Source organism: Eubalaena glacialis, chromosome 9, assembly GCF_028564815.1.
Source record: "Eubalaena glacialis isolate mEubGla1 chromosome 9, mEubGla1.1.hap2.+ XY, whole genome shotgun sequence".
Lineage (NCBI taxonomy): Eukaryota > Metazoa > Chordata > Mammalia > Artiodactyla > Balaenidae > Eubalaena > Eubalaena glacialis.
The window spans coordinates 88,226,652-88,244,515 of record NC_083724.1 but is presented as its reverse complement, the minus strand read 5'-3'; the positions used below and the strand labels follow the sequence as shown (position 1 = coordinate 88,244,515).

The 17,864-nt window shown below is 39.1% G+C and overlaps 1 protein-coding gene across 1 annotated transcript in view; it reads left to right on the top strand.

The window, feature by feature from the left end:
• The window catches only part of FANCC (FA complementation group C), a 277,595-nt gene that overhangs the window by 222,134 nt on the left and 37,597 nt on the right, over nt 1–17,864 (top strand). Inside the window, 1 exon segment of the mRNA XM_061199225.1 lies at nt 16,811–16,967. Within this exon segment, the coding sequence (XP_061055208.1) occupies nt 16,811–16,967 (157 nt within the window).

Genomic DNA, 17,864 nt, shown 5'->3' with positions numbered 1-17,864 from the left:
ATAAACCACAATATCAGTCATGGTATGTGATCTTTTTAATCATTATTGTTATTATTATTATTATTATTATTATTATTATTATTTAATCATGTATTGTTGAATTTGTTTTGCTAATATTTTGTTGAAGATTTTTGCATCAATATTCATCAGGGATATTGACCTGTAATTATCCTTCCGTGTGGTATCCTTGTCTGGTTTTGGTATCTGAGTAGTGCTGCCCTCATAAAATGAGTTTGGAAGTGTTCTCCCTCTTCTATTTTTTTCGGAAGACTGAGGAGGATTGATATTAGTTCTTTAAGTGTTTGGTAGAATTCACCAGTGAAGCCATCTGGCTGGACTTTTCTTTGTTGGCAAGTTTTGATTACTGTCTCAATCTCCTTTCTAGTAATTATTCTGTTCAGATTTTCTATTTCTTCATGATTCAGTCTTGGTTGGTTGTATGTTTATAGGAATTTATCCATTTCTTCTAGGTTGTCCAATTTGTTGGTGTATAATTTTTCATAGTAGTCTCTTATGATCATTTGTATTTGTATGGTGTCAGTTGTAATATGTTTCCTCTTTTATTTATAATTTTATTTATTTGAGATTTGAGCTCTCTCCCTCTCTCTCTCTCTCTCTCTCTCATTAGTTTAGCTTATCAATTCTTTCTTTCATGGATTGTATATATATATATATTTTTTTAATCTAAAAGGTCATCACCATTGCCAAACTCAATCATCTAGGTTTTCTCCTATGTTATCTTCTAGGAGTTTTATAGTTTGTGGTTTAAATTTAGATTTAGGATCCATTTTTAAGTTAATTTTTATGAGGGATATAAGGTCTGTGTCTAGAATCAGATTTTTTGCATGTGGATGTCAAGCTATTCCAGCACCATGTGTTGAAAAGACAGTCTTTACTGTATTACCTTTGCTCCTTTATCAAAAATCAATTGACTATACTTAGGTCTATTTCTGGTCTCTCTATCTGTTGCAGTGGTCTGTTTATCAATATCACACTGTCTTGATTACTGTAGCTTTGTGTAAATCTTGAAGTCAGGTGGTGTCAGTCCTCCAGCTTTGCTCTTCTCCTTCAATATTGTATTGGCTATGCTGGGTCTTTTGCCTCTCCATATAAACTTTAAAATCAGTTTGTTGATATCCACAAAATAACTTGTTGGGATTTTGATTGAGATTTCATTGAATCTATAGGTCAAATTGGGAAGAACTGAGATCTTGACAATATTGAGTCTTCCTATCCATGGATATCCTCCATTTAGGTAGTTCTTTGATTTTGTTCATCAGAGTTTCGTATTTTTTCTAATCTAGATCTTGTACATATTTTGTAAGATTTATACATAATTATTTAATTTGGGAGGTACTTGGTATCTTCTTTTTAATTTCAAACTCCACTTGTTCACGTCTGGTATATAAGAAGGTGATTGGCTTTTGTATTTTAACTTGAATCTTGCTACTTTGCTCTAATTGCTTATTAGTTCCAGTTTTTTAATCAATTATTTTGGATTTTCTACATAGATAAGCAGTTAATCTGTGAACAAAGACAGTTTTATTTCTTTTTTATTTTATTTTTATTTTTATTTTTATTTAAAAAAGATTTTTGGCCGCGTTGGGTCTTCGTTGCTGTGCGGGCTTTCTCTAGTTGCGGCAAGCGGTGGCTACTCTTTGTTGTGGTGTGCGGGCTTCTTGTTGTGGAGCACAGGCTCTAGGCACGCGGGCTTCAGTAGTTGTGGCTCGTGGGCTCTAGAGCGCAGGCTCAGTAGTTGTGGCGGATGAGCTTAGTTGCTCCACGGCATGTGGGATATTCCCGGACCACTCAAATTCCACTTGAGCATGATATTTAATTCTTTATACATTGTTGGATTCTAGTATTTTGTTGAGAACTTTTGCATCTATGATCATCAGAGATATTGGTCTCTAAGTTTTCTTTGCTTGTAATATCTTTGTCTGCGTTCGGTATCAGTGTAATTCTGGCCTCATAGAATGAGTTAGGAAGTATTCCCTCAGCGTCTATCCTCCAAAAGAGATTGTAAAGAATTGGTATAATTTCATCCTTAAATGTTTAGTAGAATTCAGCAGTGAATTTATCCAAGCCTGGTGCTTTCTGTTTTGAAAGGTTATTACTTATTCATTCCATTTCTCTTAAGAGATGTAGGCCTACTCATTTAGTCTTTTTTTCTTGTGTGAGTTTTGGCAGATTGTGTCTTTCAAGTATTTGGTCCATTTCATTTAGGGTATCAAATTTGTTGGCATAAACTTGTTCAGAGTACTCATTTATTATCCTTTTGATGCCTATAGGATCTGCAGTGATGTCTCCTCTTTCATTTCTGGCATTAGTAGTTTGTGCCCTCTCTTTTTTTCTTAGTTAGCCTGGCTAGTTGATTTTATTGGTCTTTTCCATAACCACCTTTTGGTTTCATTTATTTTCTCTATTGATTTCCTGTTTGCATTTTCATTTGATTTCAGCTCTAATTCTATTTTTTCTTCTACTTACTTCAGATTGAATTTGCTCTTCTTTTTCTAGTTACTTGAGTTGGAAACTTGGATTATTCATCTTAGATATTTCTTTTTTTTCTAAATATATATTCAGTGCTATAAATTTCCCTCTAAGAACTGCTTCACTGTATTCCACAAATTTTGATAAGTTATGTTTTCATTTTCATTTAGTTTAAAATAATTTTAAATTTCTCTGGAGGTTTCTTCTTTGATTTGTGTGTTACTTAGAACTAAGTTATTAAATCTGCACATAATTTGAGATTTTCAAGTTAACTTTCTGTTATTGATTCCTAATTTAATTCCATTGTGGTCTGAGAACAGACATTATATGACTTTTGTTCTTTTAAATTTGTTAAGGTATGTTTTATAGCCCAGAATGGTCTGTCTTGGTGAATGTTCCATGTGAGCTTAAGAAGAATGTGTGTTCTGCTGTGGTTGGATAAAGTAGTCTATAGATGACAATCATATTCACTTGACTGATGGTTTTGTTTCATTCAGCTATGTTCTTATAGATTTTCTGGCTGCTGGATCAGTCCATTTTTGATAGAGGGATGTTGAAGTCTCCAGCTATGATAGTAGATTCATCTATTTCTCTTTACACTTCTATTAGTTTTTTTCCTCACATAATTTGACAGTCTGTTGTTAGGCACATACAAGTTAAGGATTGTTATATCTTCTTGGAAAATTGAACCCCTTTATCATTATGTAATGAACTTCTGTATTCCTGATAACTTCCCTTGCTTTGAAGTCTGCTGTATTTGAAATTAATATAGCTACTCCTGCTTTCTTTTGATTAGTGTTAGCATGGTATATTTTTCTCCATCCATTTAGTTGTTGTCTTTTTTTTTTTTAATTTATTTTATTTATTTATTTTGGGCTGCACTGGGTCTTTGTTGCTGTGCGCTGGCTTCCTCTTGCTGCGGTGAACGCGGGCTACTCTTCATTGCAGTGCGCGTGCTTCTCATTGTGGTGGCTTCTCGTTGCAGGGCATGGGCTCTAGGCACGTGGGCTTCAGTAGTTGTGGCAGGAGGGCTCAGTAGTTGTGGTTCATGGGCTCTAGAGAGCAGACTCAGTAGTTGTGGCACACGGCCTTAGTTACTCCACGGCATGTGGGATCTTCCCAGACCAGGGATCAAACCGGTGTCCCCTGCATTGGCAGGTGGATTCTTAACCACTTTGCCACCAAGGAAGTCCCATCCATTTAGTTTTAATCTATATGTGTTTTTATATTTAACATAGGTTTCTTGTAGACAAGGTATAGTTGGGTCCTGTTTTGATCCACTCTGTCAATCTCAGTCTTTTAATTGATGCATTTAGACCATTGAGGTTCAAAGTGATTATTGTTATAGTTGGACTAATATCTATTATATTTATTACTGCTTTATATTTGTTGTCCTTGCTATTTGTTCCTCTTTTTGTCTTCTACCCTTTTTCTGCCTTTGGTGGTTCTAATTGAACATTTTATGTGATCTCATTTTATCTCCTTTCTTGGCATATTTGTTACACTTCTTTTTTTTTACCTTTTTTAGTGTTTGCCCTGGAGTTTGCAATATACATCGGCAGCTAATCCAAATCCACTTTCAAGTAACACTACACCACTTCACAGGTAGTGTGAATACCTTATAATAACAAAATAATCCTAATTCCTCCCTCTCGTTCCTTATATCATTGCTGTCATTCGTTTCACATACATATGAGCATACGTAAGCATATACATACAGATAAACATACATAATTGAATACATTGTTCATATTATTATTTTTGAACAATTATCTGTTACCTCAATTAAGAATAGGAAAAATAAAAGTTTTTATTTTGTCTTCAGTTATTTCTTCTTCAATGCTCTTCATGTGGTTCTGAGTTTCTGACCTATATTATTTTCCTTCTTTCTAAAGAACTTCTTTCAACATTTCTTACAAAGCAGGTGTATTGGCAACAGATCCTCTCAATTTTCATTTGTCTGAGAAAGCCTTTATTTCTTCTCCACTTTTGAAGGATAATTTCACAGGGTACAGAATTCTAGATGGTGGGTTTTTTCTCTCAGTACTGTTATATGTCATTTTACTCTCTGCTTGCTTGCATGGTTTCTGAGAAGTTGGTTGTAATCTTATCTCTGTTCCTCTATAGGTAAGATATTTCTTTTCCTCTGGCTTCTTTCAGGGTTTTTCCTTATCTTTAATTTTTTTTTTTTTTGGTAGTTGCAAAATGATATGCCTAGGTGTAGGGTTTTGGCATTAATCCTGCATGTGTTCTCTGAGCTTCCTGGAATTGTGATTTGGTGTCTGACATTAATTTGGGAAAAGTCTCAGTCATTATCGTTTCAAATATTTCTTCTGAACCTTTCTCTCTTTCTTCTTCTGTTAGACCCATTACACATATGCTGTATTTTGAAGCTGTGCCACATCCCTTGGAAATTCTGTTCTGGTTTTTTTCAGTCTTTGTCATCTTTGCTTTTCGGATTTCAAGGTTTCCATTCATATATCCTCTAGGTCAGAGATTTCTTTTCCCACCAAATCTACTAATAAGCTCATCAAAGGCATTCTTCATTTCTTTTACAGTGTTTTTTTATCTCTCGTATTTCTTTTTTGGTTCTTTCTTAGTATTTACATCTCTCTGCTTACATTGCCCATCTGTTCTTGCATGCTGTCTACTTTATCCATTAGAGCCCTTAGCATGTTAATCATAGTTCTTTTTAATTTCCAGTCTGATAATTCCAACATCTCTGCCATGTCTGGTTCTGATTCTTCCTCTGTCTCTTCATATTGTGTTTTTTTCCCCTTTTGGTATGTCAAGTAATTTTTTTCTTAATAGCTGGACAAGATGTATACTACGTAAAAGGAACTGCTGTAAATAGGCTTTTTGTAATGTGGTGGTGAGATGTGAGGGGAGAGGAAGTGTTCTATAGTCTTATGATTAGGTCTCAGTCTTTCAGTGAGCCTGTGCCTCTGCACTGGGAACTTCATAAGTTTTTCTCAGTTTTTTCTTCCTCTTAAGTGGGATAGTATGCCTAGAGCTGTCTGGAAGTGGTTATTTCCTTTCCTCCTGGTCAGTTAGGCTCTGATAATACTCCTGAGGTCAGGCCTTGTTAAGAAAAACAGAGAGCTCTGTTGTATTTAAAAGTGATTCCCTTTCCCGTCTTTCTGCCTAAAGCAGGGGTGACTTTTTCTCTGATATTTACTATGTGAACCTGGTGGGAACTCCTGGAGGTAAATCTCACAATATTGTGGGGGCCCCTCTAGGACTGAGTCCCACTGGAGTTTTTAACTCTCAGAGTTGTTCACACTGACTCTCCAGCCATTTGCTAATTCCAGTTCAGGTTCTCCTACCCAGCACTGGTGCCTGTGGTGGTTTCTACTTGTGGATCTCTGCTCCAGTCAGCCATGATTCCCGGTATTCGCTTACCTGTTATCTCCAGTCTTGGGGACCAAGGTTTGCCCTGTGTCCTCCCTTCTCTTAAGGATGCAAGAAGAGTTGTTGATTTTTCAGTCTGTTCTGCTTTTTACTTTTGTTAGGACAAAGTGGTGACTTCCAAGCTTCTGACATGCAGAATGGGAAACCAGAAGTCTCTGTATGGTACATTTTTTAAAAACATTAACTACAGTACCATTATTATATCTTAAAATTGACACTGATTCATCATCATCACCACGTATTTAGGCAGAGAACAAATTCTCCTGTTTGGTTTTCTGGAATTAAGAGTCCAAAGTCCACACATTGCATTTGGTTGATGGGTTCACAAATCTTTCAATATATAGGTTCCTTTTGTTTTGCAAATTATTTCTTGAAGTAATTTTGTTGCTTTTCCCCACTCTCAGGTTACAGAGCATCCTACCACCTTGAGTGTGATAAAGGGTGCATTCGCCCCCCTCAACCCTCCACTGACTTTAGATGCTCCCTTAGTCATATACAGTCATCTCTCAGTATCCATGGGGGATTGGTTTCAGGACGCCCGTGGATACCAAAATCCACAGATGCTCAAGTCCCTTATATAAAATGGCAGAGTACAGTTGGTAGTACAGTTAGCCCTCCTTATCCGTGGATTGAATTGTACTTAATTTCTGTATGCATTTAGACCTGTTTTATTATTTTCTGTTCTGTTTCTTTGGCCTATCATATATTTACACATCAGTACCACTTTGTTTTAATAACAGAGTCTTTCTAATATAAAGTAAGGCTATTTCCCACTCATTTCTCTTCTTTTTCTGGGTTTTTCTGGCTATTCTTGATTGTCTTATCTTTCAAGTAAACTTTGAAACCAATTTGTCTAGCTCCCGGAAAGTCAACTCATGTTATTTGGAGGGAGGCTCATGTTAAATATGTAGATTAACCGAGGAAGAATGGACAACTTTATGATGTTAAGGGTTTCTATCCACCTATCCAAGAACACTTATGTCTTTCCATTTTGTTCAGGTTTACTTTTATGATCTTAAGGAGTCTTTTACATATTTTTCACATATAGGTTTTAGACATTTCTTATTCCTAATGGTTTCATTTATTTATTTATGCTGTAGTAAGTAGATCTTCTTCCCATTTTCAAATTGATTTATTACATTTGGAAAGTGAACAACCTCAAAGCTGCCATCATTCTTTCAGAAGAAGTAGTTACCAATAGAGTATTTGTTGTTTTTCATATATAATTCCTAAAAATTATAATGTATATTTTAATTTCATTTTTTATGAAAGTTATAACTCAGGAATTTGTTAAGGTAAGATTTAGAAAGAGATATATAGAATGTTAAATTATTTGATGCTTTCAAAAAAGGTCAGAACATAATTTTCATGGTTAAAAATATGAAGTCTTTTTTTCTGTCTACTTTAAACTTATGTCAAAATTTATCCAAGAGTCTGAACTTCCTGAGGAGTCTGATCAGTTCTTTGTTATTTATGTAAGATATTGGGTAATAATCAATCTGAAAGTCTGTATAATGTGGTAAGTGTGCTCCACATGCATGTGTCTGTCACATCATTTACCTGAGTACACACTGCAGGTTCTAGTGGCTCACCCCAGCAAATTTCATTTTTTACCCTCCAAAGCAATTATTCATAGTATTTACTTTTAAGTAAAATGCTCTTTGCATTTCACCTTGGTAGCTTTATTTCTGATTTATTTAGTAATATACTTTACTGAAGAATATGGTCTTAACAACTTGTATTTCCAGTCTTACTTTTTCAACAAGAGTTGAATTAAAGGGAATGAGAAGGAGAATGCCCCTCGGCATCCTCTGTGAAACCCCACAAAGCTGCTGCAGAAATTACTGGCAAGAAGGAGGCCTGCTTAGAGAAGAGCCACTCTTCCTCGACCAGCAGTGCTCAGATGGAAAGCTGAGGGTAGCCGTTCCATGAGTAGGCCTGAACTCCTTTGCTATTTATTTTACTTGTGATAGCATGTTCTCCCTCAGTAACTAATAAAATTTATTTGGTTTGGAAAATTATGTCTGCTAATCCACAGGGGACAGACTGTCGAGAAATGCTGGGTGGTCTTCAACTTGTCCAATTCTTATGGCTTCAGCTCAGCAAGTTCCCCAAGCAGTGGCGTAAGGGCTGGAGCCTTTCCATGGACACTTTCCCATAGACAGAGCATCCCAGCCACATGTTGACACGGGGAGGCTGATTCACATTACCACCTCCGCACTGGTACCCCCCTTTCCCCCAGCCCCTTAAAGAGTTCCTCAGATGTGCTGCGTGGTCATTTAGAAACCACGTACTTTCTTTGACCAAGGTGCCCTGCCCTGTGTTTAGCCTTCCAACTATTTGCTTACCACAATCACCAGTGGAATTTCATCTGGTTTACAATTGGTTGGGTGTCTTTGGCCTTGGCTTCCAAATACAGTCATGTATTTTCAGAAATGGGCAGCCTGTCTTCTTTTAAACAGCAGATGCTTGCTCCTCTCTGCAGTTTAGATAACCTAGAGGAACTTTATAATTTCTTGGCTTAAAAGTCAAACCTAACTCCTTAAGTCTATCCCTGGGGTTGCCGTAATAGCCACCTGCAGGCTGCACATTGTGTAAAACCTTTCTGGGAGGGCTGCTGCAATCCTTTCATAAGTCTGTGGAGTACAAGTAATTCTGCATGACATGGCCTCTAAGGTAAACATAAATCCATTGCTTCAAAAATATTGAGAAGTTTGATGACTAGTTGGAGAATTTTTTCTACATACTGGAATGAATGAGCCAATGAACAAATGAAAGAAAGAGTGGGTGTGTGACTGACCAAGCAACTGACCTCATGCAGTAACTGTGAGTGTCAAATAGGGTGACCATACAATTATAAACTGTAGACCGTGACACTTTTGAGAGTTAAAAGATGTACCTATTATAATTATGGTGGGATAACAGACACAAACCTGTCCCAGGCACACTGGAACATATTTAAATGGGTCCAGTGCCTATAAAATGTTTAGCACGGTGCCTGGCACCCAAAATAAATACTCAATAACTGTTAGCTTGTTGCTGTTATTATTGTTGTTGACTTTAATAATTATTATATTATTTTTGATAATATTTTATTAGGTTTTCTCAAGCTTATATCTTTTCCTCCTAATGAAATTATCACTGAACTAAGGCCAGATGTAGCTAAATTTCCATTGCTTAAAAAGCTAATACAGCCTCCAAAGATGCTAAATAAGAAAAAAATAAATTACAAGAAAAGGCTAACCTTCAACCAAGCTTCTAGTTTTGTGTTTTTTCAGCTCTGATAAGAAAAAATCAGGCTTTAAGGCTTTAAATCTGGCAATCCAGTGGCTAGGACTCGGCGCTTTCACTGCTGGGGCCCAGGTTCAATCCCTGGTCAGGGAACTAAGATCCCGAAAAACGTGCAGCACGGCCAGAAAAAAAAAAGAAAGAAAAATCAGGCTTTAAATGTTGTCAGTATAGGTGAATGTCTAAACGAAGAAAAGCTAGTGTAATACCAAGGACAAAAAGTTAGCAAAGCAGTAGTAGTAACTAATACTCCCATTTCTGTCTATCCTGGCATCCTCTTTTTTTTCTTTTTTTTTTAAATCTTACTAAGATATCACAAAATTAGTTATTGAAAAAGTTTACTTTTCAAGTAAAAACCTGCTGATACTGATTTGTAATAGACAGTCCAGTATGTTTGGATTTGTACATTTCCTTTGATTGGTGTTGCTGCTCTTTGCTTTAAGAAGTGACTTCTCTGCACATATAAGTGATAACAATGGCACAGTTTTCTCAAATTTGATATACTTCTTCGATCAAGTTTTCATGGAAATTCACCTTTGAAATGTAGTAGAGAATATTCTTTCCGGGTCCTTGGAATTAAGTAGTTCTCCAAAAAAGTTGGTCCTGATTTCTGTGGGCTACTCCAGCAGCCCAGGCAGCCCTTGATCTCTTTCTGGTTTGGAAAGATGGAACACTGCCTGCGTTCCTCTTGAGTAAGGAAGCTCCTTTCTCTCCTCTACCTCTCAGACAGTGTTAGAACACGTTCCCTACCGATGATCGCCGCCCTCCAGAACCTCTCTTGCAAAGTATTGAATTCCATATTCTGGTTTTGTATTATAGCTATAAAAAACATTTGGAGCCAAAATTATTTAATAAGCATCTGGACCAATTTCTTTACCTAATTACATCTTTTTTCAAGAGGATGGGGCACACAACTAACTCACTAAATTGAGTATTTGGGGAAACAAAGTACAGTTTTTTAAATGTCCAGGAGGCATCTGTCCAAAAGAGTCTAATAGCAGGAGATGTTGGACAGGGTAGAGTGTCCTGTCCAGGCCTCTCCTGCTCTGTGTCAGAAATTATAAAACAGCTATAATGCAGAAAACTTCCTGTGATTATTAGGTAGGAATTTTGGAGAGCCAAGTTTTTAATCTTAATCTCTTTTTCTTGAATTTGTCATTTTGATCAGTATCCAAGCTAGATGGATGGAATAACTATAGACAAAGTAGGAAGAGGACAGCCTTAGAGTTTCTGTAACTAACACATGTTGAACAGAATGAAATTTTTCAGTGTCCCTAAAAACGTTTTTCTTTTTTTACTTTATTGGCTCTTTAACATTTCCACAGAAATATATACATTTTATCAGGTCAGGTCAAACAATGCAGAAGTAAATACAGAAATTGTCAATTATCCCCTCCTTATCACACTGTAGTACTTCTGGTAACCATACCTTATACTCTTGTAAACATTAGAAATCTATGTGAAACAATTTTCTCTCTTTTTTTAATAAGCTTTTTAAAAAAACACAAAAAGAAAAACAGCATTGCATCATACACATGACTCTGGAACCTGTTTTTTAACCAACATATCTTGGGTATCCCTCAAGGGATACAGATCCAATTCATTATAAAATAGAAACATATTTCCTGATATGAATGGACCTTAATTTATTTAGCTATTTGTCAATGGATACATTCAAGTTGTTTCTAATTTTTTCTTCAGAATACTGCTGCAATAAATACCTTCTAACTAATGCTTTTATTTCTGCCAGGCAGATTCACAAAAGTATGGTTATGATGACCAGGGATATGTGTATTTTACAGTTTATTAGGTGGTATCACATGACTTAACCAAAAGGGCAAAGCCATTCCCTGTCCCACTTCTGAGAACACCCATATCCTATACCTGCTTTAGCACTGGATGTTATCATTCATCTAAACATTTGCTGATGTGAGCATGAAAAAATGATACCTCCTTGATGTGTTAGTTTACCCTTCTATACTATTAATAAGGTTGAAAATCTGCATATTTTTATTGGCCATTTGCACTTCTTCTTTTATAATTTGCCTTCTTTTTTCCTAGTTTTATTGAGACATAATTTATATATAATGTAAATTATATATAATTTACATTTACAGTCCAGCCAAATTCTGTTATGCAATATATTAAGATCATGTTGCTTTGGTAATTTCTTCATCCAAGATTAATTGTAGTTAAGTCTTTGATGTTTTAGAGAAAAATAGATTTTTTTTTGTTAATAGATGATTCAAATACTAAACATGAGCCCATAGATTTAATCATTTACAGCAATTAGTAGAGTGTGCTATGAATCAAGGGTAATAAAAAGACAATTGTTAACATATACATTTTTCAAACTGTGTCTGAGAATAGAACAAAAATATTATGTACTTACTGACTTGAATATAGAACTTATGCAACTCTTATGTAAATTTGTAACTGAGCAATATCTTTTAATTCAGATATTTGCTGGAACTACCATTTTACACTAGCTTCCTTTTTACATTTGTTCATATCTATCTACTGTTCATCATTCTTAACAGCTCCTGCCTCTGTGCACTGGGCATCACTCGGCCACCATGACCTCATGATAGAAATTACACTGTGCATATTGCTGCTCAGAGGGCTTAGGAATGGGACTGCCTCTGAAGAACTCTCACTGAAGTGAGAAACTTTTCTAATGATGTACATATTTATTTCACATAGATCCTCAAAAAAGATAAGGTGTGATGAGAGCAGGTGTTATTTGGGAAGGGAGGAGCCACTGTGCGGCCAAGTTCTTCCCCGTGCACCTCAGAGCTTCCCTGCCTCCCAGGGGCTTTCTGGCTCTGAGACAGAGGCTACAGACACCCTCTCCCTACTCCCAAGGGGTGTTCTTCTTCCTCAAGAAAGCTGGACAGAAATCCCTTCCCAGGCGTCTGTTAATGTGGCTAAAATTGGCTGATAGCCTGGACTTTTGAAAAGACTTCCCTAGACACTGAAGGGAGTGAACACAGGGTCCAGGCATCTGGCTCACCCGGGAAAACTGTCTGCTCTCACCCCTGCACCAGGCCCCAGCTTCTGAGCAGCATCCTCCACTCTCCTGCCTGCAGAGTGGAGAGGCTTATATATGGCTTGAGGCTGAGGACTGGCTCCAGCACCAGACCTACTAGGTTCCAATCGTGGCTGTGAGTCCTCGGTCCCTCTCCAACCTCAAAAAATAAGGATAATAATGATACCTGTTTTGTAGGGTTGTTATGAGGATTAAAATACAAGTAAAATGCTTAGCATTGTTCCAGGTGAGACCTTAATAAATGGCAGCTACTGGTCCTTCAGCCTCTCCATCTCCTCTTCATCCGGCCCATTAGCAGTCAGCCTAAAACACCACCTTTCAGGAACACACAAGACCACCCCCTGTGTGGCTTCCTGTTGTCACTCACTCCTAGCACAGCCATACCTCTGAAGACCAGTCTGCAATGCTGGCTGCACTTCCACTCTTCTCCTCATGGACTCTGCCTTCAGCTTCCGTCACTCCATCCCCATCCAACACTTTTCTTGGGGAGGTCACAAAGGGCCTGCCCGATGCAGTGCTCGTGCTCCCCTCCGCATGTCCTCAGCCTCTCAGCAGACTTGGTCACAGCTGGACTGGCCTTCTCTTCCTTGGTGGCGTGGTTCTCTGCTTCTGTGTCTCCTGTCTGTCTGGCACTCCTCCTTCTGTCTGCAGCTCCTCCACCTCTTCCTTTACCTGTTGAAACTCCTTGGGGCACAGACCTGGGCCCTCTCCCCACTCAGACCTCTGTCCCTCAGAGTTCTCCTCCATTCTCTTGCTGCTCCATGCCAGCTGACAGCTCCCTAATACAGATCTTCAGCCCAGATCTCTCCCCAGAACTTCCAACTTGGATATTCAAGGACCTACGTCATACCTCTGTTGGATTGTGCCTCAGACATTCTAACTTCACACACCCCAAACTAAGCTCTCAGTAAGTCCTTCACAAATCTTTTCTTCCCTTCTTTCCATTGAGTAAATGGTATGTCTATCCATCTTACAGCTCAAGAAACTTGCGACAGCCTTGATTCCTACCTCATCTTCACCAGCTCTCATCGAATTCATTGCCAGTATCTCTTGATATTACTGCTAAAATACATTACCTCTCCTTCTCCAGTGCCACCCAGGTCCAAGCTATCACCAGCTCCCCCTGGAAATTTGCACCCACTCTTTTCTCTGAACTGAGTTCTCCATGCAGCAATCAGAGTGATCTTTGAAATGTAAATTGGATCCTGGCACTCCTCTGTTTAAAACCTTCTGGGCCAGGGCTTCCCTGGTGGCGCAGTGGTTAAGAATCCAGCTGCCAATACAGGGGACACGGGTTCGAGCCCTGGTCCGGGAAGATCCCACATGCCGTGGAGCAATGAAGCCCGTGCGCCACAACTACTGAGCCTGCGCTCTAGAGCCCGCAAGCCACAACTACTGAGCCCACATGCCACAACTACTGAAGCCTACGCACCTAGAGCCCATGCTCTGCAACAAAAGAAGCCACTGCAATGAGAAGCCCGTGCACCGCAACGAAGAGTAGCTCCTGCTCGCCGCAACTAGAGAAAGCCCACGTGCAGCAACGAAGACCCAACGCAGCCAAAAATAAATAAATTAATAAATTAAAAAAAAAAACAAAAACCTTCTGGGCCAGAATAAAACACCAGACCCTTGCCTTGCCTGTGGTCCTGCACAGCCTCATCACAGGCCGCCTCACCTTTGCTCTGTTCTGACGCAGCTGCTGTTCCCTCTGCTGAGGTGCTCTTCCCACCGCTCTTCACCTTGCCTATCCCACCAAGCTAGTCTCTAGCTAAACTCAACTGGAGAGACTGTCCCTGACCACCTGATCTAAATTGGGCCCCTCCTGATATTCTCTTTTTCCTCAGCCTGTCCTTTTCCTTCATTGCCTTTATCACAGTTTGGTGTGTGTGTGTATGTATATATGTATGTATACCTCCCACTGGGCCCTAAACCGCTAAGGGTACAGATTAGGTCTGTTTGTTCCCAGTTGTTTGGGCTGCACCCAGCACATTGAGTGCCACACGGGAAGTGCTTAGTCATCTTCCTTGAATGCGTGACTACCAGCTCCTTGCCATCGAGTATAACAGGGGTGGTGGCATGGGAATGGCAGCCCAAAGCACTGGTGCCACAATAGAGGACATCCATAGTGTGGCCCCAGAATGTGCCAGGTGATACGAGTTTGGGGCACCATGGCAGTTCTTCATTGCCAGGTATGGAGAGGTGAGGGAAGGGGGTCCTGTAAGACTTCCCAGAAGAGCTGAAGCTCAGGGTGAGATGGGAGTTATAAAGAGGGTCAGATGAGGGCCATGCCTCCCTCCCTTTCTTCTGCCCTTCTGCCTGCTGCTGTGACAGACCCTACAATTCTTCAGCCTCTTCCAGTCTTGCCCCAGAGTTAATCTAGGACAAGGTCTACAGGAGTTAGGCTATGGGAAAAGAACAAAAAGAAACTACTAGAAATTGCTACCCTGTGTCTTTGCCTATTCATTTCCTGCCCCTGTACCCATTCCCTGGGCTTCATGCCAGCTCCTGCAGAGAAATGGCCCAGAAGTGATGGTGAAGGGAAAGACCTTGAAGGGGTTGTTGGGTAATGGGAAACCTTTGTGTCCCCAGCTTTCCTTTTTCTTATTAAAAGCAGTAAACATCTTTAGCAGAACCTGGAAAAGCATTCTGCTCTCTGTGTTCCTGCAGGTGAAAGGGCAGGAGGCCTTGGAAAAGCAGGGCCGAGAGAAGAAAGCCAAGTTCCACCAGGCCAGAATAGGCTCAGCATTCACAGGGAGGGTCCCCTGCTGGTGGCTCAGAGTTAGACAGATGTCCCCCTAGTGCTCCCTCCCAGGAGAAGTAGAATCCCTGATTCACTGACCTGACATAGGAGGAATCTCCAAATACATTATCCTATAGAAATGTAACTATACAAAATGGTTAGGGTCTATAGTGTATCATGCTGTGGATCAACCAGTCCAACCACCTTTTATGAAATTATTACTAAAGAAAATTTTCAACAGATTTACAAATACAGTGATTAAATATTTACTATGTGCCAAGAACTGTCCTAAGCACTCACTGTACATGTGTTATTATTGCATTTGATCCTTCTGACAACACTAGGAGGGAGGTAGGCCTGTTTTACAGATGAGTAAACTGAGGTTTAGAGGTTAAGTAACTTTCCCAAGGTCATATAGTGAGTAGGTGATGGCTCTGGGACTCAAACCCAGGGCTGACTCCACATTTTAAACCATTATGATGCACTTTCAAACATAACTGTTTCTTAAATTAGGGACTGCATTTACCTGGATATCTCAAGGCCTTTTTCCATCACATTTTTTATCACTCTCTTTCTTTCTTCACTATATATTTATTTGTCCTTTTTGAAAGCATTTTTTTTTCTTGAGTTGAAGTGGAAGCATATTTGCAAAGGGATACTTGGTACATATTCCTTGATACTATAAATATTAACTGCTACTATGACCATAATGAAAAAAAGTCACAGATTGGATTTGTTATTGCATTTTGAACTTTTTTTTTTTAAGAGTATAATTGCTTTACAATGTTGTGTTAGTTTCTGCTGTACAATGAAGTGAGTCAGCTATATGTATACCTATATCCCTTCCCTCTTGGACCTCCCTCCCACCCCCCCATCCCACCCATCTAGGTCGTCACAGAGCACCAAGCTGAATTCCCTGTGCTATACAGCAGGTTCCCCCTAGCTATCCATTTTACACATGGCAGTGTATCTATGAAAACCCAATCTCCCAATTCGACCCACCCTCTCCTTCCCCCACTGTGTCCACATGTCCGTTCTCTACATCTGTATCTCTGTTCCTGCCCTACAAATAGGTTCATCTGTACGATTTTTCTAGATTCCACATATATGCGTTAATATACGATATTTGTTTTTCTCTTTATGGCTTACTTCACTCTGTATGACAGACTCCAGGTCCATCCACATCTCTACAAATGACCCACTTTCCTTTTTATGGCTGAGTAATATTCCATTGTATATATGTACCACATCTTCTTTATCCATTTATCTGTCATTGGACATTTTGGTTGTTTCCATGTCCTGGCTATTGTAAATAGTGCTGCAATGAACATTGGGGTACATGTGTCCTTTTGAATTATGGTTTTCTCAGGGTATATGCCCAGTAGTGGGATTGCTGGGTCATATGGTAGTTCTATTTTTAGTTTTTTAAGGAACCTCCATACTTTTCTCCATAGTGGCTGTATCAATCTACATTCCCACCAACAGTGCAATAGGGTTCCCTTTTCTCCACACCCTCTCCAGCATTTATTGTTTGTAGATTTTTTGATGATGGCCATTCTGACCGGTGTGAGGTGATACCTCGCAGTTTTGATTTGCATTTCTCTAATGATTAGTGATGTTGAGCATCTTTTCATGTGCCTCTTGGTCATCTGTATGTCTTCTTTGGTGAAATGTCTATTTAGATCTTCCGCCCATTTTTTAATTGGGTTGTTTGTTTTTTTGATGTTGAGCTCCATGAGCTGTTTGTATATTTTGGAGATTAATCCTTTGTCAGTTGCTTCTTTTTTCAGTGACTCATTTATATTAAAGTTTTGTTTATTTCTTACTGAAAGGAAGAAGATTTCTCTCCCCACGTCAGCTATACTCTGCCTCTGGCTTCGGCACCTTCCCAGCCTTGAAAATACAATGCTGCATCTTTTTGAAAAGCTTATCTCCAGTGAGAGAAATTTTCTGAAGAGGATCGAATGCTTTATGAAAGATTCATTGCTGGTATGTGCCGGGTTTTGATGAGGAGAAAAATCCTTAAAGACGATGCTGGGTATCATTTCTTTTAGTCAGCACAAGTGGAAAAAAATGTAAACTAAAGAGCGATTGGCACCTTTTAAAATAATCATCTATCTACATTTTATTTTTGAAATGCCTAATGTAGGGGGCTTTTCTGCATACCTAGAGCATGTATTAAAAATAAGGTGAGGGAATTCCTTGGTGGTCCAGTGGTTAGGACTTGGTGCTTTCACAGCTGTGGCCCCGGGTTCAATCCCTGGTCAGGGAACTAAGATCCCACCAGCCCACGAGCTGAGTGGCACGGGCAAAAAAAAAGGCAAGCTTCAAGATTTACTTGATCATTGCACCTTATATTGCATATTCACAAGAATTGACCTGACATTTGGACAACAAATTTTTTAAAACAGTATTTCTCATTTCCACATGAAAAGTTAAGTTTTAAAAAGTGAGGATCTTATGAACAATAGGAGGGATCAATTAACAAAGAAAAGCATTCAAAAAATAAACTTTTAACCCTTCACTAGAGGAAAAATAAAATACTTAAAAGATACAAAACAAAACCCCAGAAAAATGGTTAAAACAACAAAAACAACTGAGAATTCTGTCAGTTTTCTTTTGGTGTCAGCCTGCCAGCCTTGAACCCTCCCTCCATTCAGGGGCTGCCAGTCTCCCCTCTACTCAGAACTTCTCAGGCCTGGGAAGTCGGGTGCTCAGTGGGCCAAATGGGCCCCATTGCCTAATCCAGTGTCAGGGGCCCAGGCCCTCAGGCAGTCCTCGGAAGCGACCAATGGGGATGCTTTCCCTCTGTGGGAGGCAGCTCTGGAATTTATGTGCATTTTTGTAAGAACAGGAATAAAGACCAACGCACTCTGAAAAAAACAA